The sequence below is a fragment of the Bemisia tabaci genome, chromosome 2 (assembly GCF_918797505.1).
Source record: "Bemisia tabaci chromosome 2, PGI_BMITA_v3".
In the NCBI taxonomy this organism is placed as follows: Eukaryota; Metazoa; Arthropoda; class Insecta; order Hemiptera; family Aleyrodidae; genus Bemisia; species Bemisia tabaci.
The window spans coordinates 36743802-36765215 of NC_092794.1; the positions used below are offsets into that span (position 1 = coordinate 36743802).

The following is a 21414-nucleotide window of genomic DNA, read 5'->3' on the forward strand; positions in this document are numbered from 1 at the left end:
TTGGGAAAACGAGATTCTTGCCGATCACATAAATCGAAAATGCCTCCTCATGCATTATACTTCTGCACAAGAAAAGAAGAAGAGACCAAATAGAGAATCAATCAGGCCCAATCAGCCTGAGTTCCTGTGTGTAAAAACTATTTGCAAGCGTTGATCTGGAGAAAATAAAAAGTAAGGTGGAAAAATTTCAGGCAGAAAGTCAAGCGGGTTTCAAAGCATCTTACTCTATGGTCGACCACCTTCAGTCAATAAGCCCGATCATTAAGAAGTGCAATGAATATTGAAATGCGATTTACATGGCATCAATTGACTACAGCAAGGCCTACAACTCCCATAAACATGGAGGCATATGGTCATACCTTTCAGAAATGGATACAGATAAGCATCTGGTAAAAGTTTTAAAGAACATCTATAGAAACAGGATAGCTTATAAAGCACTAGAGAAGAAAGGGAGGAAATTCAGAATCGCAAAAGGTGTCAGACAAGACTGCCTGCTGTCCCTTACCATATTAAATGCAGTATTTGAGTCTATATTCAGAGAGATGAAGTGGGGAGAGAGGGCATTGGCATAAGAGGCATACAGTTAACAAACCTTAGGTTTGCCGACAAAGCAGTGCTTATGGCCAAAAGTGTCCTAAGTCCTGAACAAAATGATAGCAGATCTTCCAGATGCTAGCCTGAAGCGTGGCTTGGATATGAATATGATCAAGACTAAGGTAATGACAAATGGCACTAAAAGACCTATCAGCCTAAATGGCATTACACTGGAATACGTGGATGGATTAAGTTACTTTGGTCAACTGATATCATTCACTCTCAGAACCTCAAAAGAGATTGACAGAAGCATTAAGATTGGATGGAGGATATTCTGGGCTCTTCTAGACTTAGTAAAACGAAATTTTTCCAAAAGAATGAAAGGTGTGGTGATCGGCTCATGTCTGCTTCCCGCACTGTTTTATGGCTGCCAAGCATGGATTAGACAATGACCGAAGCTTACTACAAGAAAGTGGATTGTACACAAATGCAATTGTACAAGAGCGCATGCAGAGTGAGAAGAGGCAACAAGATTAGAAACAGATGTATCAGGGAATGTACCATCAAGGCACCAGACAGAGCAAAGCAGCTGAAATGGAACTGGGCAGGTAATGAGGCAAGAATGGAGGATGAGAGATAGGTAAAGATCACGACAGAATGGCAACCAGAGGGGCAAAGGAAAAAGGGAAGACAGACGAATAGATAGCTGGACGAGACTAAATCTAAGGAGCTGACTGGTGGACGAAGGCAAGAGACCGCGAACTCTGGCTTCAAATGTCTGGAATTCAAATCCTCCGAACCTGAACTTCAAATCCTCCCACAGGGAGAGGTCAGGCCCGAAAAGGTGCAATATGGCTATTCTAAATTCTGAGTAGAAACAGACTTCGTACATTAACAGTTTAAATATGCTTTTAAGGACTTGCTGCAACATCACTCAAGAGGTTCAGTACTTACACAGCGCGTTTCATTTTTACATGGTGTCCCCACAACGCGAAGACCGAGTTTTACACAAAACTTATTCTTTGAAGCATCTAAATTCTATGATTTATTCTAGCCGCATGAATACACACATACTCGTGAACCCTTACACACTTTTAGTCACTCAATCATTAGCAGAACCACAGAAAGAGGCTGTCCCATTTTCCATAGGAAATGGCTGCAAGAGCTTTTAGATCCATACTTTCAGGAATCATAACGGATCATTGGAGAGGCCTAAATCCGGTGACATTTCTCGTCTAGCCCTCCAGGGGGAAGGGGAGAGGAGGTCAAAGTTCAAACGCATGGACCGCCTTAATTTTTGAACGAAGCGACGGATCAACCTGATCTTGAGCTCAAATGAAAGCTCTCGAGACCTTTTATTTTATGTATAGTATAATCTGTTTTTGGTAATTTTTGAATGTGGAAAAAATCATTGATTGATTTTTCAAGCCCAAAAAATTCAGTTTTTCGAGTTTTCCTGTAAGAGGGAACGCATGAATCTTTACAGAAACCAATATAAATGAAAGCCTTTGATTCAAGCTTTAACCGAGCTATTATCGAACTTAGGGAAACAAATGGTTCAAAAGTTATGACCATTCAAAGTTGGCTCGGCGCGCTATTTAAGCGCTGACGCGCGCGGAGTGTATACTCGCGTGCCACCCCTCTCTACCTTTTTTTCTGGTGCCCGCTTCAGCTGATGACGTATACAGAAAAGTCTAAAGCTTCTTCCACTTAAAGAATGACCAATGATCAGTGCAAAATTTCTTTTATTTCTAACGAAAAAAGGGAAATAAAAATAAATTAAATGCTGGTAAACGATAAGATGCTAGCGAACATTATTTTTTCTCCCCCCCTCCTTCATGATTTTATATTAAATAGCCAAATCAAGCTTCTTATCACCGGATTTAGGCCTCTCCAATAATCGGTTAAGATTCCTAAAAGTATGGATCTAAAAGCTCTTGCAGCCAATTCCAATGGAAAATGGGACAGCCTCTTTGAATCAGAGTGTTATTAAGAATAATCCAATGTAAAATTCCTCAGGCTCAGGTTCCAGGAATCTTCAGGCTCTTTTAAGGCCAAAAAAGGGCTTGGTTCCCATTCTTACTCGTTTGCTTTTCTGCGGCTCCCATGGTCTTGTCATATCGACATTGAGATAGAGGAGGCTGAGCAAACTATAAAACTTGTCATCTCTGACATAGGCAATAGAGAAATGTCATTTTAAGTTTCATTTACATGCACTGAGTGCAGTTATATGCACTGCAATACTAAGACTCAGTTAGCATTTATTTCTAAAATTTTGTTCCTTCCACATAACAGAATAGAATTTCAGGTTTACCGTGGAACATTTTTTTAACTTCAAACATTAAATCGCCGTCGCTCCTATTAGGTTTGACATTCCCGATCATTTTTATCATTAAATGTCTATAGAACACTCCTTTACTCTGCCACACTAGATCAATTTTCCTTTAAGTGGACTGGGGTTCTTTGCCCTGTGGACAGCACACATATTGAATATATATCTCATTATATCATTGTAAATTTTGCATCTTAATTGAGCCTACTACAGGTTGAACAGTCGGACTTGGTTACACTGCATTCTAACAAAGCAGATCGTGACAAAAATTATTTCAACGAATTTTTAGACGCCAAGTTGAAATTCAGATTCAGTGTCAAAAGTTACATGGGAATCACTGAAAACATAGCTACCCGAAATTTTCACACGCTATGGTCCCTTTTACGGGCTATTTGCCAGGACTATCGACCTATGGGGTCCGGAAGAGCATACCTACGTTTCACTTACCTTGACGCTGGCTGCACCTCAGATTTCAATGAGTTCGGTCTTAAATGAAAGGTTGTGAAAAACTCAAGGTTCAGAAGTTTCAGCGTTTTTACCGGTGGAACTGTGGTATACCTACTTTCGTCCACCAAAAGTCCCACATTTTGGGCGGAAAACCACTTTGTGATGCATCCCGCGCTCATACTCCCCCAATGATAGATAGAAAATTTCATGAAAAAGATTCACGTGAAATTTCCTAGGATTATTCGAAACTTCAGGAAACTCTCTACATTCAGACAGTCAAGAAACGCATTTAAAGTGATTTACAGTTTTGAAATTTTTCTGTTCCCCCTCCCCTAGCTGTACTTCCCACTCTTCGAACAGCTTACAATTAGTCTTCAACATACCAGGTGTTCCAGAGCAACCGTTCACTATCTTTTTCTCGGAAACGACCGGAAATTGAGCTTCAGGTCGAAAACTCTCAGTGGTCAATCAACCCCAAAGAATTCAATGAAAATATTTTCAGCCCCCCGAAACCCCATGGGGGGTGTTTAAGAGTGGTGCCCCCCCTTTCGCGCAAATTTCAAATAAGAAGGGTATGTTTTGACTTCTGACTTCTATGGCCAAAAATGAGAACTTTTTGTTCAATGCCCTATTTCTCTAAACCCCCATTTTTTGGAATTACAGGGCATTTTTTGCGCGAATTTCAATTAGACACAGTAGGCGTTAAAATTATCCGAATATCAAAATGTAAAAGTCTCCTGAGGGAGGAGGTCAATACCTTTTTATTGATGTGCCACATATACCTGTTGTTGGAAAATTATGGGGCTTTGGAGGGCCGTAAGTCGAAAATTTCAAATGGCAAGGGTATGTTCAGACTTTAGATTTGAATTCTACGCGAAAAGTTGCGTAAAATTGATATGGCGTACGGACTATTTGCCCAAAATTTTTTTTGCCATTTTTTTCCTTTAAAAATACACAGCACCGTATGAGGGACTGTGGTTCTACAGTAATTGAGAGCAAATAGGCCGTACGCCATATCAATTCTACGCAACTTTTCGCGTAGAATTCAAATCTAAAGTCTAAACATACCCTTGCCATTTGAAATTTTCGACTTATGGCCCTCCAAAGCCCCAACATTTTCGGGGGGTCTTGGCCCCACTAATTTTTGATCAACAGGGAACATGTGGCACATCAATAAAAAGGTATTAACCTCTTCTCTCAGGAGACTTTTAAACATTGAAAATCGAATAATTTTAACTCTTCCGTGTCTAATTGAAATTCGCGCAAAAAATGCCCCGTAACAACAAAAACTGGGGGTTCAGAGAAATACGGCATTGAACAAAAAATTCTTATTTATGGCCATAGAATTTTAATCAGAAGTCAAGACATACCCTTCATATTTGAAATTTGCGAAAAACGGGAGGCACCACCCTTAAAGTTGAAATAGGGCAATGCCGTGAGAGCAAAAATTAATGCGTTATTTTTCAGCTGAGCTCTTTTAGATTTTTCATAACCTCTGGTGCACTGTTATTGTATGAATATGCATTGCAAGTAAATTGTTCTCCTTCCAAATATCCCTTTATCCCTACAGGTTGTGGGCCCGGTGTATTCTTAAAGCATTTGAAAATTACTTAGTGTAAACATTGCACGCGTACTCTCAAAATGCACGAAAATTCGTAAAATATTATACATGCCTTTGACGAGGAAAACCCAGTGTCTGGGAGGTTAGAATTCAGAAATTCTGTTAACCAAGAAAATGTGATGGATGTGAATGTTCAGATGATTGAAAGGTAAATCATCACACACAAATTCCTGCAATATAGTCCAGGAGAAATACGAAAAAAAGGGGGTTAACCCGGAACAAATTGCTTAACAAACTTTTCCTGTGTAAAGGTCATCAGAAGGTCCTCCTGAACAACATACCAAAAGTTTGCATATAGTGTCATGTGAGGTAGCAATCCCTATGTAATTTTGGTCGTAGAATTCAGATATGAGGTCAAAAAAGTCCCCTGGTCAAAGGGGGTGCCCCAAATCCAAGATGGCCGTCAATTTTGAAAGGCAGGAGGGTGAATTTTTAAAATGCGCATAAGGGTTCATGTGAGGTATCATTCCCCATGTAATTTTGGTCGTAGATTTCATTTATGGAGTCATAAATGCCCTCCGGGCAAAGAGGGTGCTCCAAGTTTCAAGATGGCGGCTAAATTTGAAAGGCAGGAGGGTGGATTTTTGAAATGTTTACGTGACATGGCAAGTGAGGTATCATTTCTTATGTAACTTTGGTCGTAGATTTCATTTATGAAGTCATGAGAGCCCCCCTGTCAAAGATGGTGCCCCAAATCCACGATGGCGGCCAAATTTCAAAGCAGGAAGGTGAGCCAAAAAAACAACAATCACGTTAGAAGGCAGGTTGGCTATCAAATTCTACGTATTTTTAGTCAAGGAGTCTGAATGAAATTTGAAAAATTAATTTTACACATAAATGAGATGTGACATGCATGATGGTGACCATCATAGTCGAGAACTCATAAATGGCAGGTAAGGCGTCTCGCTGATTAAAGCACATTAACTCGGAATTCAAGTTCAGATGTCTTAGACACAGAGGATGAAAAATCTAAAATACCTGCTCTAAGTACCGGAATAATGAAATAAAAGTTCAGTACGTTTTAGATGGTGGGTCTTCACTCCACCGAGGGCCATGGAAAAGAGGACAAACCTATATTATTTGGTTTCATAAATTCAAATCATCGTACAGTTCTACGCTAAATTCTTTTTTCTAAGTAATCTGAAGCCACGACAGTATTTGACGGGTGCCAAGGAAATGGACCATTTATTAAAGACTCCACTCGCCTTAAAAGAAGCCAAAAATTCAGATACGCGCCTACAGTCAATTTCTCACCAAATCCATCTTTTGTTGGTAAAAAAGAAGTAAAGGACCCCACACCTCTTATGGGAAGCTGCACCACGACCGATTGCCTTCTGACTTATGTATTTCGATTCTCCTCAAAAAGCTGATCCAAAGTTATAATTGCGCCAACTTTCTACGATGCACCGTTTTCGCAAAAAATCAAAGCTTAGATTCAATTATTCGGCGAATATGAATAAAAAAGAACAAAGCATTTGAGGACAGGCCCGATGTAAATAAGGAAAAAACGTAGCGCGTGTCCATCTTCGTATCTGTACCTGCCGACTCAGGGGCTATCTCCCTCCCGCACTCGCCCGGTAGACGTTCAGACTTTCCTATTCTTATGCTCCTCAAGAATCTGATTTGGATGGTCGAGCAAAACGGCGTACGGAATCTGAGATAAGACTGCCGCTCCGTGCGGGAGTCCCCATGATTTCCTTGTTGACACACAGCCGTTTATCAATCGAGCACTGGAATGAGGAATCTTTCTAGCTTTTTATCACCGAATAATTGAATCTCCTCTTTGATTTTTAGCGAAAACCGTGCATCGTAGAAAGTTGGCGCAATTATAACTTTTGATCAGCTTTTTGAGGAGAATCAAAATACATAAGTCAGAAGGCAATCGGTCGTGGTGCAGCTTCCCATAAGAGGTGTGCGGGGTCCTTTGATGGGTCTCAAATTTTGGCTATGACCAGCCAGACTGCCAGATCCTTGCTACACCTGAGTGCCCCGATCTAAGAATGTATGTGAAAATTCTCATACTCTCCGGTTAGATAATTCGGTGCCGGCTCTTGGACTAAAATGACTCAGTTTAACTACTATTATGTCGTCCCAAAAAGAAGTGGTAGCACACCTAGGAAATACTTTACTCTTCTAAGCATTGCAGAATTTCTACTTCTAGTCTGAGGAAAGTAGAGCTTAATGTTAATGTATACTTTGCCGAAATACAACATAAGAAATTAACCAAAATTTCTTTAGTAATGGGCCATTCAAAGATGTAACTTCCTGGAGTTGCTGTCAATGGCAACAGTGTAGGCGCTTGCATTTAAATTATTCACCTTCAAACTTATATGTTTCCTAGAAAACTATTTCAAATTATGTGTATTTAACCACCTAGCATACCCTCGAGTTGGATTTTTTAGGCCCTAAACCGTCCGATGGCAATTGAAAAAAGTATATCAACCAAAGGTATAGATCCTAAGCTTGAAGTAAAAAAAAAAATCGAAAATCGGAGCGACTGTTTTTAAGATAATTCAGTTTGAACATTGAATGGCAAAAAAATCGTAAATTTTAAAAAACTCTAAATTTTGGCCGTTTAAATAATTTTTAGCACAATTTCGATGGCATATTCAGAATCTACATGAAAAATTAGTCCAGAAACACTCTTTCAAAGTATGATGGATTGATACAGAGTCTTGCTATGGAGAGTCTTAGAGAGGGAAGTCGAGAAAATGAGAATCGCTAAAACGGGCATTTTTGAATATCGCTAAAATTCTCCCCATCTTTGGGGGGTCGATGTCTCCCAAACGGGGCGTCGGATGGGAAAACCCTTAAATCAGTTTCTTAGAATGATGTAAAAACCCCGTATACCAATTTTCAGCCAAATCGGAGGGGGTTGGGTTCCGAGCTTGGTTGCGTTGACATGGAATGACCCTACTAGAGTCCCTTTATACTGAGAGTCAAGACAATTCGGCTCATGGATGTCACAAACGGGAATAAAGATTACAGAAATTGAACGTTTTCCGTAATCTTTGATCGGCCCATTCTCAAATGCCTTTCTCCGTTCCTCCTCTCATTCCGTTTGTTCCTTGCCGAACCCGTAATTCCCTGGTCCATTTCAGATTATAATCTTTGCAATTGGTGAAAATGTAATCTTTATTCCCGTTTGTGACACTGTGGAGGCCTAAAATACGGGAACCAATCAGAAATGGATTCAAATTGTCTTGACTCTCAGTATAAAGGGACTCTAGACCCTACTACCCTTTCAAGCAATTTAAACAAATGAGGGATAGATAAAGTGTCATTACTACATAAAAACAAAGCGTATTGAGCTGAGAATCAATATTACATGCTTCCTGAATACATGTTAACTCACACAAAGTATTTAAGATTTCAAACTTTTCTCAATTGTTTAAAAGAAAAAAATCTAAAATTTTAGTTTTTGTCATTTTAGGGTCCACATACCTCTTGATTCAGTCTGAGAGTGGTTACAATTCCCTTGAAGGTACAGCAATTTTAGTACTTAGCAAAAATATAGAGCTGGAAAAAAGTGTTAAGCCAGTGTTGTTTCACATCTGTAGGTCAAACATAATTCGAGATACACTCGTTTTCGTGAAGATCGATTTTGTCCAAATTGTGTTTAAAGGCTAACCTTTAAAAGCTGCCACGAATACGTGAGTGGTCAAAAATATTTGGAAAAATGGTTTTAGAGCTCTTAACGTACAGAAAAACAAATAACCAATAAATAAAAAAATCTAGGTGTATCCTTCTGGCATATGAACAAGAGAAAATGGGACATCAAAATGCAAAAATATCACACCATTTTTAAGGTGGCAGCCTTCAAAATGATGGTAATTGCATCATCTTGAAAATAATGCGATAATTCTGCAATCTGAAGTCAGATTTGTTCATTTTGTGCTAAAATAGCTCCGGCAACCAACTTGCAATCAAATCGGGGGGATTCGCAACCAAGACAGCAATTTCCCGCTATTTAGAACTGAACCGGCTACCACTCAGAAACGGTGATTATGGAGGGTAACCTGCAACTACAGCGAAAAATCGTCTTCTGTATCATTTTTCTGATGAGGTATCACACTAAAGTGGTGCTTATGGAAAATTCGAAAGTTGCCTCCAGACCCCTGGGAGAGGGAGGGGAGGCGAAGAGGAGGGGGGGTCATGAGCCTCAGAAAATGTACCTGCTTTTGCTCGTGGAAAATTCGCCCAAACCGCAAGTCAATATCTGCAGTCATTCTCGAGACATGTAAAATTATCCTTATTTTGTGCACACCCTGTGTAGGGGCTATTAAAAAATGTACAGAAATAAACCAAAAAGAGGTGAAATAATCACCGCTTTTAGTATGTGTAAGGGTCATCCTAAGAATGAAAAAAAAAACCTCAAACGGACTCCAAATTTTGTGGGCCCAAAAACGGGTGGATTTGTGCACGGCTCTTTTGTTACAATGGTAAAATGGGTGCCCATTGCCTGTCTGTACCAAACTTACATAAAATTATAAAAAATGTTGTATAGGAGGAGGCTTGGTCAAGTAATTTTATTTATTGATTTATTATAATCACAGACAGAATTGTACGTTGAAGCGCGCTGTATACATTTACAGTTTTTCTTATAAGAAATTTTGAGAAGATTTATTTTCAAAATCTTCTTGAGGATGATGATGACTCAGTGTGTAAAATGCGTTTCTCAATTGCGATGTTTTAAGATCTCTAATCATTTCTTTACTTCCTCAAGAGTATCTATTCAAAATGTTTACTTGCAATGATAATTTCTTTTTTAAAAAAGAAAATTAACCAATGAGGTTTGATTGAAATTGTTGGTTGGTTCCCCTTTAAAAATAAAGAACATGAGCAGAGAGTTGCAATGTCGCAATCTGAGATTCATATCTTTTTACTTAGGCATCGATGTGCTCTGCATAATGTCTGTGGGTTTTCTGTAAAACATTACATTTAATAAGCAGGAATTTTCCACACAAATGGCTCACATAAGATCTCTTTGCGTAAAATTCTCTCTTTGCTTTATTCTGTTGATTCATTTTTAAAAAGCCAACATTGCGTTGAAAAGTTTTTCAAAATTTATTTGATTTGTCTATGTTTTCATGGAGATTGTACATCCCCAGAACCGTTACGGATTTCATGCGTCTAGAAAGTAATTCCAATTCAGAAAGAAATTACTTTTGAATTAAATTATTCAATTATCTTATTCCACTTATAGGACGGAATGAATAATCAAGTGACGGGGAGATCCAGGGGGCAAAGCTCCCAACTAGACACAAGGCGAGCCAGAGCGGCTAGTCTTAAGATGATCATAGAAATCTAAAAATATATTCTCTAGGATGAATAAATGATGAATAATCATTAATCATTGATAAAAAGGCAACAGCGCAAGACACCCTTTAAAGGGCAAAGTATTGACTAAATAGATTGGTACATTGATCACTTACATTTCAAACTGTTAAAACTATTTCTATCACTCTCTGCGCTCATGGAGAATTTGTGTAAGAGCAACGTGCTGTCCTGCTGCCATTGCAGCTAACTGTGCAGCATTAGGGGCAACTCCAGGAGGAGTGGGAGGGATTACCGGTTGTCCTATACCATCAAACCTTGCACCTGGGTCATATCCATTCTGTAAAAAAAAGAAAACTGTCAGTTACAGATGGCTAAAGTTGCAGCAAAGTGTAACCTGTGAAACAAAAAAATTACCCTCGTGGATTTTAGCTAAGGTGTCATGTCTAGAGCAGAAGCCTGCTACATTTTCCTGACCTGCTCCTATTGCTACCTTTTGCTTGAGATACACAAAATGTATGACATCACTTCCCGTCTAAGATTTTCTTTCCTGCAGGCTGATTATTTACTTTCGTTGATCCCGGCTATAGATCTGCAAATCTCATCTTTAGCGCATCTATGATCAAACTATTTGTGATTCTACACTGTGATTCTATCCGATGGATGAGCGATAGATCAGCAGAGTTGGAAAACAGTGTTGAAGGATTGCTTTGAGATGAAAATAATCGTTCTAACCAATCAAACACCTGGATTCACCGAGTGAAGAAGAAGAAGGGCGTAGGAAACCTAACCTCCAAAAAAATCATTTATTGTGTTTTACTCAACTTCGCCTTATCAGCTGCCGTGGCGCAGTAGACAGCGGCGTCGATATTCAGTCGCTACGGATCCGAGCGATGGTGGGTTCGAATCCCGACGCGGCACTACCAGTCACCCAATCAGAAGCAGTTTTAATAGATGTCACCGTATCTACAGCCTTAGGGCCGGGAGATCCGCATCTATCAGTGGATCTATTGAAATTAGTTCTGAATCGCTCAGAATCTTTGCCTCATAGATACGCAGGCCGCATCTATCAAGGTCAATAATAGATGAGGGAAGTAAATAATCAGCCTGCTGTGTGAACTACGTCAGATCTACGCAGCATGCAGGGATTTTATTGGATGGGAGACTTAGGACGCTAGGAAGGGAAAACCGAAGAAATGCCTAACTAGATTCTGAAATTGTGAAAAAATCAGTAGAGTGCTATTGTGTTGCTGAAGGGTCCCTTGCTTCTGTCAAACGACGAGCAGAGCAATGTTTCGCCAAGTACTGCGGCTCCACGAGAGGATTCACGTGCAAGTCCTTAATTTTTTGAGTTTCGGTTGTCAGTTTGTCGGAGTTTCTCCTTCATTTTCGTGTAGCTATATTACACCAGTATACCACAAATTGTTTGTTGTTTAATCCAATTTCATGCCTATCATTTGAGCTATCTGTGGTTCTTAAATGCTGATTGGTGGAGCAGTGTCCTCTGGCTTCATTTTGTTTCACGCCCTTCCATGTAACCCTTTTAACTGGGATAAGCATGCCAAGATACCCTAGTAAGGATTTCTATGATACCATTATAAATCATTGTGGGTGTCCTAAAACTGAGATAAAGGGGAATTTAAGCCCCCCAAACTTCACCTTATATTGTATCAGCTAAGAAAATTGCCTTTCAGGCCCTCTATCAAGGAAAAAGCACACTCAGTATCTGCTTTAATATTACCTGTCTTTGATTATACTCTGCCAGTATACTGTGATATTACTGCTGAGCAGCTGAAAGAGTTACAGACAGTCCAGAATTTCTGTATGAACTGCATTTTTAACTTATCCCGATTCAACCATGGTACGCCTTACTTTAAAAAGTTAAAATGGCTGAAGTTGGCTGAGAGACTAGAGCTCATGACTGTTAAAACTGCGAAGAAAATTGTGTGTACTAATCAGCCTGCGGAACTGACAGCTTGAACATGCAGGTGGGTCAAAGCAGGTCGACTGCCCCTCGTAGTGTTCAATACCAGGTTCCTCCTGCTATCTTTAATAAATCCTTTTAAGTTTCTTTGATTAGGATCTTTTGTTGTTTGCCCATATCATGTAGAGAAGAGTATAATTTAAATATTTTTAGAAGAGATGTAAAATTATTTATGTTAAGTCGATATGATGATTAATTCATTCAGTTTATGTATTTACTTTCTTACCTACATACATTTACATTCATTTTTTATGATTATCTTCTGTCGGTTCATGGGTCTTTTCTATATTTTCCTTAAAGTTGTCAAAGTATGTTCAGCCCTAGAAGTTCATGTCTTTCTGTGTTTTATGCAGTTTTTCTTTGTTTTTGCAATTATTGTCGGGTGTGGTTTGTTGTATTGTATGCATTAAATGTGCTATGCTGGCCACAATGAAGACAGGACCAGTTGGTCCTTTTGTTGCCAACCTAAATAAACTTACTTGAATCTAAAAATCTTAACCCCCTCCCTGCTTTGAAGTATCCAATTATAAATCCCCCCCCTCCCTCAAATCTTTTGTAATTCTCATGGAAAAACAAGTTTAAATCCTTAGGTACTATTACAGCCTCTAGGAAAATTTGTAAAATATAGAAAAAATCCAGTCTTTTTCATTTGGAGCGGTTTGGAAAAGAATAGCAAAGAAAACATTCTCATTTATCATCTCCTATCTTGAACTATTCATTCAAGGAGATTAGCTAAAAATGATTGTTGGTCGATAGGGTACTGTAAACTCTAGAATGCTACTTTCCAACCTGAAATCGGCAACAATATTTTTTGACGATTTTGGCATCATCTATCGTTATGAAGACAGGGTTCATGCAGCCTCAGTGCTAAAAATTCAAGCACTTTTCAAGCACATTTTTCTGAATTTTCAAGCACTTTTCAAGCACTTTCAAGAGCCTTTTGGAAGCAGTTTTGCGCGAGATTCAAGAAATTTTTCCACAGGACCTTTGACATAAAAACTCCTAATAGCGAGACAGATATCAACAACCAACTAAAATGAGTATTTTCCTCTAATTAAAAAATACACGGATGTATAAATGAAAGACCATCCCAAGTATCATTACCAATACTGACAACCCAGTAAGTAAATACCTCTAAATTCTTAGCAAAAAAAAGTAAAATCCTGGCTCACCGCATAAGTTTTCGACCAACTACCCATCCATACTTACACCTGAATGTTTTATTCCAATTTATTCAAAACGTTGGTTTAAAAATAAAAAGAAAAATAAATGATAATAATAAATAAATATCTTACCTTCATATTCATTGAGACAACGTTAATCATTAAGAAGTGATGGATATCGATAGGTATAAGATGGTGCAACTTATGAAAGAGTTAATAGAAAATCTGCATGCTACCGATGGGTTAAATCCGATGGATATCGATAGGTATAAGATGGGCTGAAGATGGTGCAACTTATGAAAGAGTTAATAGAAAATCTGCATGCTACCCGATGGATTAAATTCATGAGAATAGTAGGGTACTTGGACAAGAAGCTCAAAATTGAAGATTCATTCTTGATAAAGCTGAAGCAAGATGTTTTCTGATAGTCCTTCACTATTGTAAAAATATTTGAATTTTAAAAGTGGGATTTCTTAATTTGAAGCTACACGTAAGGAGTATGTCTGGAGTATGGAACGGCACATCATTTGAAAAAAGAGTCTTTATGAACACTAAAAAACCGGACGAAAGAAGAAAAAAAAAACACTTTCAAGAAGATAATGGACCCACATCATTGAAAAAAAATAAGGTAAAAAAACCAGAAGTAAAAAGAAAAAAATGTTAATGTGAAATTTAATAAATGTAGGTATGAAGAAAAATGTTTTTACAAGCAGTTTAAAAAGTTATAGATTTTAACCGAGACTTATGGTTCTTTTTCACAACTGTTTGGAGAGTTTCGAAATTTCTCCTTCAACGATTGCTAACTCTTCTTTTTTTTCTTTTGGCACTTTGGCGGAAACTGTTGGACTTAACAATTAATGAGAGATCTTGCTTCTTTTCAGCTTGTTCTGCCAGGTCGTCTGCACCTTTTTCTAAGGTCTTTACATCTTCACATAAGCGTCTTTTTTTCTCTTGTAGAGATTTAGTTTTTTCTGACTTTTCATTTTTAATAGCTGTGAGAGCCTTGATTTTCTTTTCTTCCTCTAAATAGGTAGCATATCTACTGCGAGCACCTGATACACTTTGTCTTAACTCTTTGGTTATTACCATACTGGATAAGCTCTCCATTTCATCGGTAAACTCATGTACATAACGCTGTGCTATGTAGGACTGCTCCTTTAAATTTTCTACTTCTAGGTTTTTATTTACACTAAAACCTCTCTCCACTGATGCTTGTCCATGACTTAAGAGTAGAGTTATTTTGACAACTTTCCATAAATTTTTGTATTCATCCTTGTCCATAAAGTTAATATAAAACTCATCAACTCTTGACTTCTCTTTATAAGGCTCATAGTGTGCAAAGGTGACAGCTTTCTTTAAGACAACGTTTTGATAAAATGAATCAAATTCATCAAGAATAATATCAACTTTACCAGCTACGACTATTGATGAAAAAAAAAATATCCAGTTTTACTATCTCGTAGATTTTCAGTAATACACTCAGAGTTTTTTTGTTCATCAGAAATGGTCAGCCACACACAGACACGGTTTCATTTAACCTTTAAAAGGCCAAAATGCCCATTTTTGCAAACTCAATCACTGAGATAATTTAATTTTGAAGATTAACTGGTGGAAGGGGCGACCATATCTGAAGTAATCAAGTTAAGAGGAGTCATGGAGGTAACTTATTATCATTATAGTACCCCTAAAGAGGTCCAGGTTAACCAGGTTGGCTACAGAGGAGTGAACCGGGCTGCAGGTGCGGAAGCCATGACTTCGGAACAAGGTTGAAGCATCATTTGTGTACATCAAGGCTTTGAAAATTTGAGCGCAGATATTCTCATTCCGATCGAAAATCACAAGTCACTGTGTCATCCCAATTTAATTTCACCAGACACGTTTTTGCGTTATGAGCTTGGCGTGAATCACTATCTCAGAAGATCAAAGTATTTTAAAACTTTTGGAACAATGATCCTTCCAGCGATTCTTCTGCTGCATTCTGACTTAATTTAAAGAAAATCTAACAGTATTTTGATGCCATATAATGCCTGATACTTTTTGGCCAATGTCTTCATTGAAATAAAATGGTTCAGAAGTTGTCTCACGATCCTTAAAAACACATTGATTGTGAGAGTAAAATCAACAAATAAATGTTGCTCTTTCATGTAACCCGACTTTTTAGCCGTTTAGAATGGGAATATCAGACCTTTTTCTATCAATGAATTCGATCAAAATTTGAAGCTGAATCAGATTGAATAAAGTTAGCATCAGAATTTTCGTCATCGATGGAAGTGAAAGACACTCTTGGTATTCGCCTTAGCCTATTATTCCCTACGGAACCTTAAACTGTCCTTTACCGAAGATCAGGAGAAATGGTGCAATTTTGTGGCTTTAAGTGGAGGAAACCTACAGAAATTTGCAATTCTTTTAACTCTTGCACTGAACTACATCTCTGTACCGTATTACAGGTAGAAAATAGTTCGGTAACGGTTGAAGGTCAAAAACCCTTTTTTTCCCCAGTTTAGTCAGGCCTCAGGAGTAATGGGTTGAATAACAGCCTACATGCATGAAGGCCTTTCATGCGTCCATCGACTCGGTAACCTTCATTTCGGTTCGCGAGTATCGCTTAATTTAATTTTGCATTGATTTGAAGCAATTATAATGATTTTTACTTACTGGCTGCAACGAAAATGATTATTGGGCGCAATAACAGCATATAAACTGACTTTCTAAATTCAATGTATTTCTGTGAAACCCGAAAATGTATCGAAACATCAACCTGGCATCCTTTAATAGAAGGGTTGGCCGGTTGGGTCACCCAAAAACATAAAAGCAGGGTACCTGCTAAGTACAGTCGTTGTAGTGCATCAAATACAAAACTTAGAATCGTTTTCCTCACAACGCGGTTTCCAGTTTCAGGCTGTCATTCGTATGGTGTCCTCAATTTTGATGCTTTCAGATTTGAACCAGAGCAACTTTTCCAGAATACAGGCTTATTCAAAATGTCTTGTCTTTGATCCATAGTTGACTTGGCTATACCTCTAACCATATGAAATTTTAGATCAAACTCAAAGATTCTGGACTCAATGTTCACAGTTCTTGCAAAGTGTAAAAATACCGCTCCAGAGGGTAGGCAGAGTTTTAAAGAGATTCCATAGTCGTGACGCATACATTCTTCGCTTGGAAAGCTCTTTTGAAACAAATCAGCTGTAGCACAATCTGCTTTTTGAACATTTGTAGTGCTGCCGACTTCTTCTCATTGTCTTCCGTAGTTAAATCTTACATGTTGGATATCCTGAGCATACTGTGCATCAAAAATATCTATCTGACGAATCAGAATAAACTAATCGAATTGTAGGTTGTAACTTTACTCACGCCTTCATGCATGAGCAATTTAAAGGAGTAATTATATTCACGCCCTCTTTCGTTTGTGTGACGGGTTAGGCCAGGTCGCAATAATGACTTTTTTCCCCAGAAATGGCTCATGTTGAAAAAGAGTTGCATTACCATGTCAGGATAACGTATACAAAATTTGAAGTGCCTAAGTCAACTCTAGACCCCTCCGCCATCGCGATTCAGGCGTAAATTTTAAAAATGCATTCTAAAGGACGAAAAAAGATCATTTTCAGTTGATTTTCCGGCGTTACCGTCCTTTACGCCGAAAATTTCATGAGCTTTGCCGTATTTAAAGTAGTTGAACGAGTAACTGGCGAGCGAATCATATTAAAACAGCGACGCCGCAGGCCGCGACGCCGCAGGCCGCGAAGCCGCATCGTGGCGCCTACGCTTGCCACTAGCGGGACTGAACAACTTCCGTTAGCCACTGATCGGGCGCACAAGGGAGGGGAATGAATGTATGATCGTGGTTAGAACTGATTTCTCCATGAATTGAACCCTTTCCTTCAACATTCTGATGTTCACCTTAAAGATCACCTATTTTTATACCTTCCTCAACAGAGAAAGCTTGAAGTAAGCAGGGTTCACGTATTTTTGCAGTTTCCTTATTGCTTGAATGGGATTAAGGAAATTCCGAAAACAGTTGATTTGTTCTTATTTCGCCGGACCAATTTAACAGTTCTTAGCTACTGAGTTACCATTTGGGGCTGGGTGCTTTTTTGAATGGTTACTCACCATTTTCGAATGTTAACTCAACACTCGCGTAATAATTGTTGACGGATCAACAGCTCAATCAACTGCACCAACTCTATAACTCAATCAATTGATGACACAATCAACTTGCAGAATAATTCGACAGACCCGTTCACTGGATGTTCGTCGTTCAAACGATAGAGCAAAACTAAATCTTGTGACCGAATACAAGACAAGCTTAGAACCTTCAAATTTTGGGATGGGGTTTTCACTAGGGCGAGTCAAAAAACATCGACTTTCGAATTTCAAAAACGTAGAGGGGGGAAAAGTTGCGCCTAGGCATCAAACTAAAGTGTGCCAAAGCGTTCCTCGAAAAAAAAATATCTAGGGGTGCCTCTTCTGCACTTTGTGTCAAAAAATCACGTGATTCAAGCTGTTTTCCCCGATTCCATCGCACTGTTTAAGCATGATCGAGATTGGCTAGAGCCCTGATTTTCGGAGGATTAACTCACTTCTAGTAGTCATTTAAGGTGTGCTAATTAATTTTTGGATTGACATATTTTTTGTGCCGCCCCACATACCCTTAAAAATGCAAAAAACGCGATCGAGGCCGAACGCGCCTCGTACATTTCAACGAATTTATCGATTTTTTTAAGTGATTTGGCAACCACGCAAAAAGACAATTTTCGGTTTTTATAGACCATTTATATAGATGATTAGGGAAAAATATTAGTTTTTCGGATGCGGGCGGTTTTTCCCCCATTTGCAAGCTCACAGTTAGGCCGAATCGCTCAGGCCGAATCGCTCGATTTGGTCGAAATCATGTTGATTTTTGCCATTTTTTTGCACGACTTGGCAAGCATGTAAGAAATCTGGCTTCCAATTTTCGTAGACTCTTTTTATGGTAGAATGAGAGGATATAATTATTTTGCTGGGGGATGTTTTTCTACCTCCGCAGGGCCCTCATCAAGCCAGAAAAACACGATTTTTAGCGATTTTTGACGATGTTTTTCAGTGACTTGGTAACTACACAAAAATTTGACCTTTCAATTTTCAGAGACTCTATTCACGGCAGAATAAGATACCGTAAAACGTTTTTCGTTTACGTCAATCTTTGTACATCCTCAGAGGCAAGAAAAAGATGACTTTTGACTCCCATTCATCGCTTTAAAAATCTTAAATATTTAAACTCTTTTGTTTCCTTCTTTGAGATATTTACTACTATTGACCTTTAAGCGTGGTTGTCAAGTTATCTAAAAAAAATCGATAAAATCGTTGAAATATACAAGGCGCGTTCGGCCGCAATCGCGTTTTTTGCATTTTTAAGGGTATGTGGGGCGGCACAAAAAATATGTCAATCCAAAAATTAATTAGCACACCTTAAATGACTACTAGAAGTGAATTAATCCTCCGAAAATCAGGGCTCTAGCCAATCTCCATCATGCTTAAACAAGGCGATGGAATCGGGGAAAACAGCTTGTATCACGTGATTTTTTGACACAAAGTGCAGAAGAGGCACCCAAAGATATTTTTTTTTCGAGGAACGCTTTGACACACTTTAGTTTGATGCATCCTAGTACCCAGCTCCAAATGGTAACTCAGTAGCTAAGAACTGTTAAATTGGTCCGGCGAAATAAGAACAAATCAACTGTTTTCGGAATTTCCTTAATCCCATTCAAGCAATAAGGAAACTGCAAAAATACGTGAACCCTGCTTACTTCAAGCTTTCTCTGTTGAGGAAGGTATAAAAATAGGTGATCTTTAAGGTGAACATCAGAATGTTGAAGGAAAGGGTTCAATTCGTGGAGAAATCAGTTCTAACCATGATCATACATTCATTCCCCTCCCTTGTGCGCCCGATCGGTGGCTAACGGAAGGTGTTCAGTCCCGCTAGTAGCAAGCGTAGGCGCCACGATGCGGCTTCGCGGCCTGCGGCGTCGCTGCTTTAATATGATTCGCTCGCCAGTTACTCGTTCAACTACTTTAAATACGGCAAAGCTCATGAAATTTTCGGCGTAAAGGACGGTAACGCCGGAAAATCAACTGAAAATGATCTTTTTTCGTCCTTTAGAATGCATTTTTAAAATTTACGCCTGAATCGCGATGGCGGAGGGGTCTAGAGTTGACTTAGGCACTTCAAATTTTGTATACGTTATCCTGAAATGGTAATACAACTTTTTTTCAACGTGAGCCGTTTCCGGGGAAAAAAGTCTTTTTGCAACCCGGACTGGCAGCGGGTGCACTTTGTCATGCAACAATAATGCTAAAAGGTGATCTTTCTTGGCTCGTTTTAAACCAAAGACTAATACTCACGCCATTAATATGATGAGAACAAATAATTCACGCATTCATACAATGGAGGGGCTCTGTATAAGGAGGGGGAGGAGGAAGAATGGTATGGATAAGGGGACAATGAAGGACAAGGAGGGGAAGAGGCCAAATAAATGGTGGGTGAACCATGGGCTGCTAAATAGAGGAAACAGCAGACTTCTGACAAATTACTCTTATGAGTTTAAATTGCTGTGTTATATTTTCCAGTTGTTTGACGGAGAACGAAGAACTGAGAAATAATATCCGTCCTCGGAACTCAAAGAACCGTCAATTGGCGTCGCTTTAGGAAACAGTGATCTTCGAACTTCGAGCAATCAGTTTTACTCCAAAGAGAGGAAATGAAACTGGCCAGAGTTTCCCACATTATTCCAGTCTAAAATTCATACTGATGATCAAACATGATAAAACAGGAAAAAGGATGGTACAAAATGCATGGTAACTTTGGTTTCAGAAGTTGGAAGAGAATTGAGCATTCTCCTTCACTGAGAAAAAGCATGTTTCTTGGTTAGGAGTTAAATCTTCATTTACCATAAAAAAAACGTCTAAAAAGCAGGTTTTCAGGTGTTAAGGTGTACAAATGGGCTGCAGGTAAAAACGTAAAACCTCACTATAATTACCTATGATTCAAAGACAGTTTCAGTGTGTAGACAATTTTGGTCGAACTTGTCCAAATCATTTTTTTGAAAATATAGTATTTTTTAAAAGTACTATCTTCGCGGCAGGCTTGATGCCATTGAACAACGATTCTGTCAACTGGTGACAGAAAAAAAAAAACGTTGCTTTCTGACGAGACTTAGGAGAAGATATTCTGTGTTCAATCTCATTAGACATGGTTTTCAGCAATGAGTGCAGGCACAGAGAGAGATACGTGCTTACATTTGTGAGGCACTTGGCATTGCTGACAAACAAGTTGCGTGTCAGAAAAGCCATCAAGATTCTTCATAAAAATAGACAAAAACCATCATGCTTTCGGAGTTTCCAGCTTGCTGTGCTCATTGACTGAGATGAATCCTTTATGATTGAAACGATGCTTTTTCCGGATAGATGGGGGAAGGCGTACAGCTTTAGCTTTACATATTCACAAGTATTCGTACACTCATTATACATCACCCAAGGAATATGTTAAAGGTTTATTTTAAGAGCCTCTGAAAGGATTAAGAGATTCCCAGAGGTTTGAGTGGCATTTCATTAAGATTTGGAAAATTATAAAGGATATCTCAACAGTCAGTACCCCCCCCCCCCCCCCCAGGGTGTATCTTATTTTTGAGTTTAGCGAAAATCAAGTTGGTCAACCCCTAAAAAGTTTCTATGTAGTCTCTAAATGAACCCCCTAAAAGAAAAACTTTTAAAAAATGTTAACCGTGCCTTAAACGGCCTAAAGGGCCTGAATCCGAAATTCAAAAATTTTGGCAAGCGACATATTAATACTGAAGGAAAATTGTAAGTTATGGTCCTTGGAACGGAAATTTCGTCCGTTTTGGCGTATCTTGAAGCGTAAGGTCACAAACGGCCCGATGACGACGTGAGGCTACGGGCCGACCGGCCGCTGAGCGCGCGCGCGCAGGGCAGGGTTGCGCATCGCTGCTTTACACCGGCGCGGCGTAGAGGAACGAACGGTGGGGTGGGAGGGGGATATCTGGTGGAAAAGCATCCACAT

At 39.0% G+C, this 21414-nt stretch overlaps 1 protein-coding gene across 4 annotated transcripts in view; it reads right to left on the reverse strand.

The window, feature by feature from the left end:
* Nucleotides 1-21414, reverse strand: part of LOC109043410 (DAZ-associated protein 2) — a 117023-nt gene that overhangs the window by 5085 nt on the left and 90524 nt on the right. For 2 of the 4 annotated variants that reach the window (XM_019060604.2, XM_019060605.2), the window contains exon 5: nucleotides 10370-10551. In XM_019060604.2, the coding sequence (XP_018916149.1) occupies nucleotides 10396-10551 (156 nt within the window). In that variant the 3' untranslated portion in view covers nucleotides 10370-10395. Of the gene's footprint in view, nucleotides 1-4986; nucleotides 5203-8378; nucleotides 8489-10369; nucleotides 10552-21414 lie in introns of all 4 variants that reach the window. The other 2 variants (XR_011899331.1, XR_011899330.1) reach the window with 2 other exon arrangements.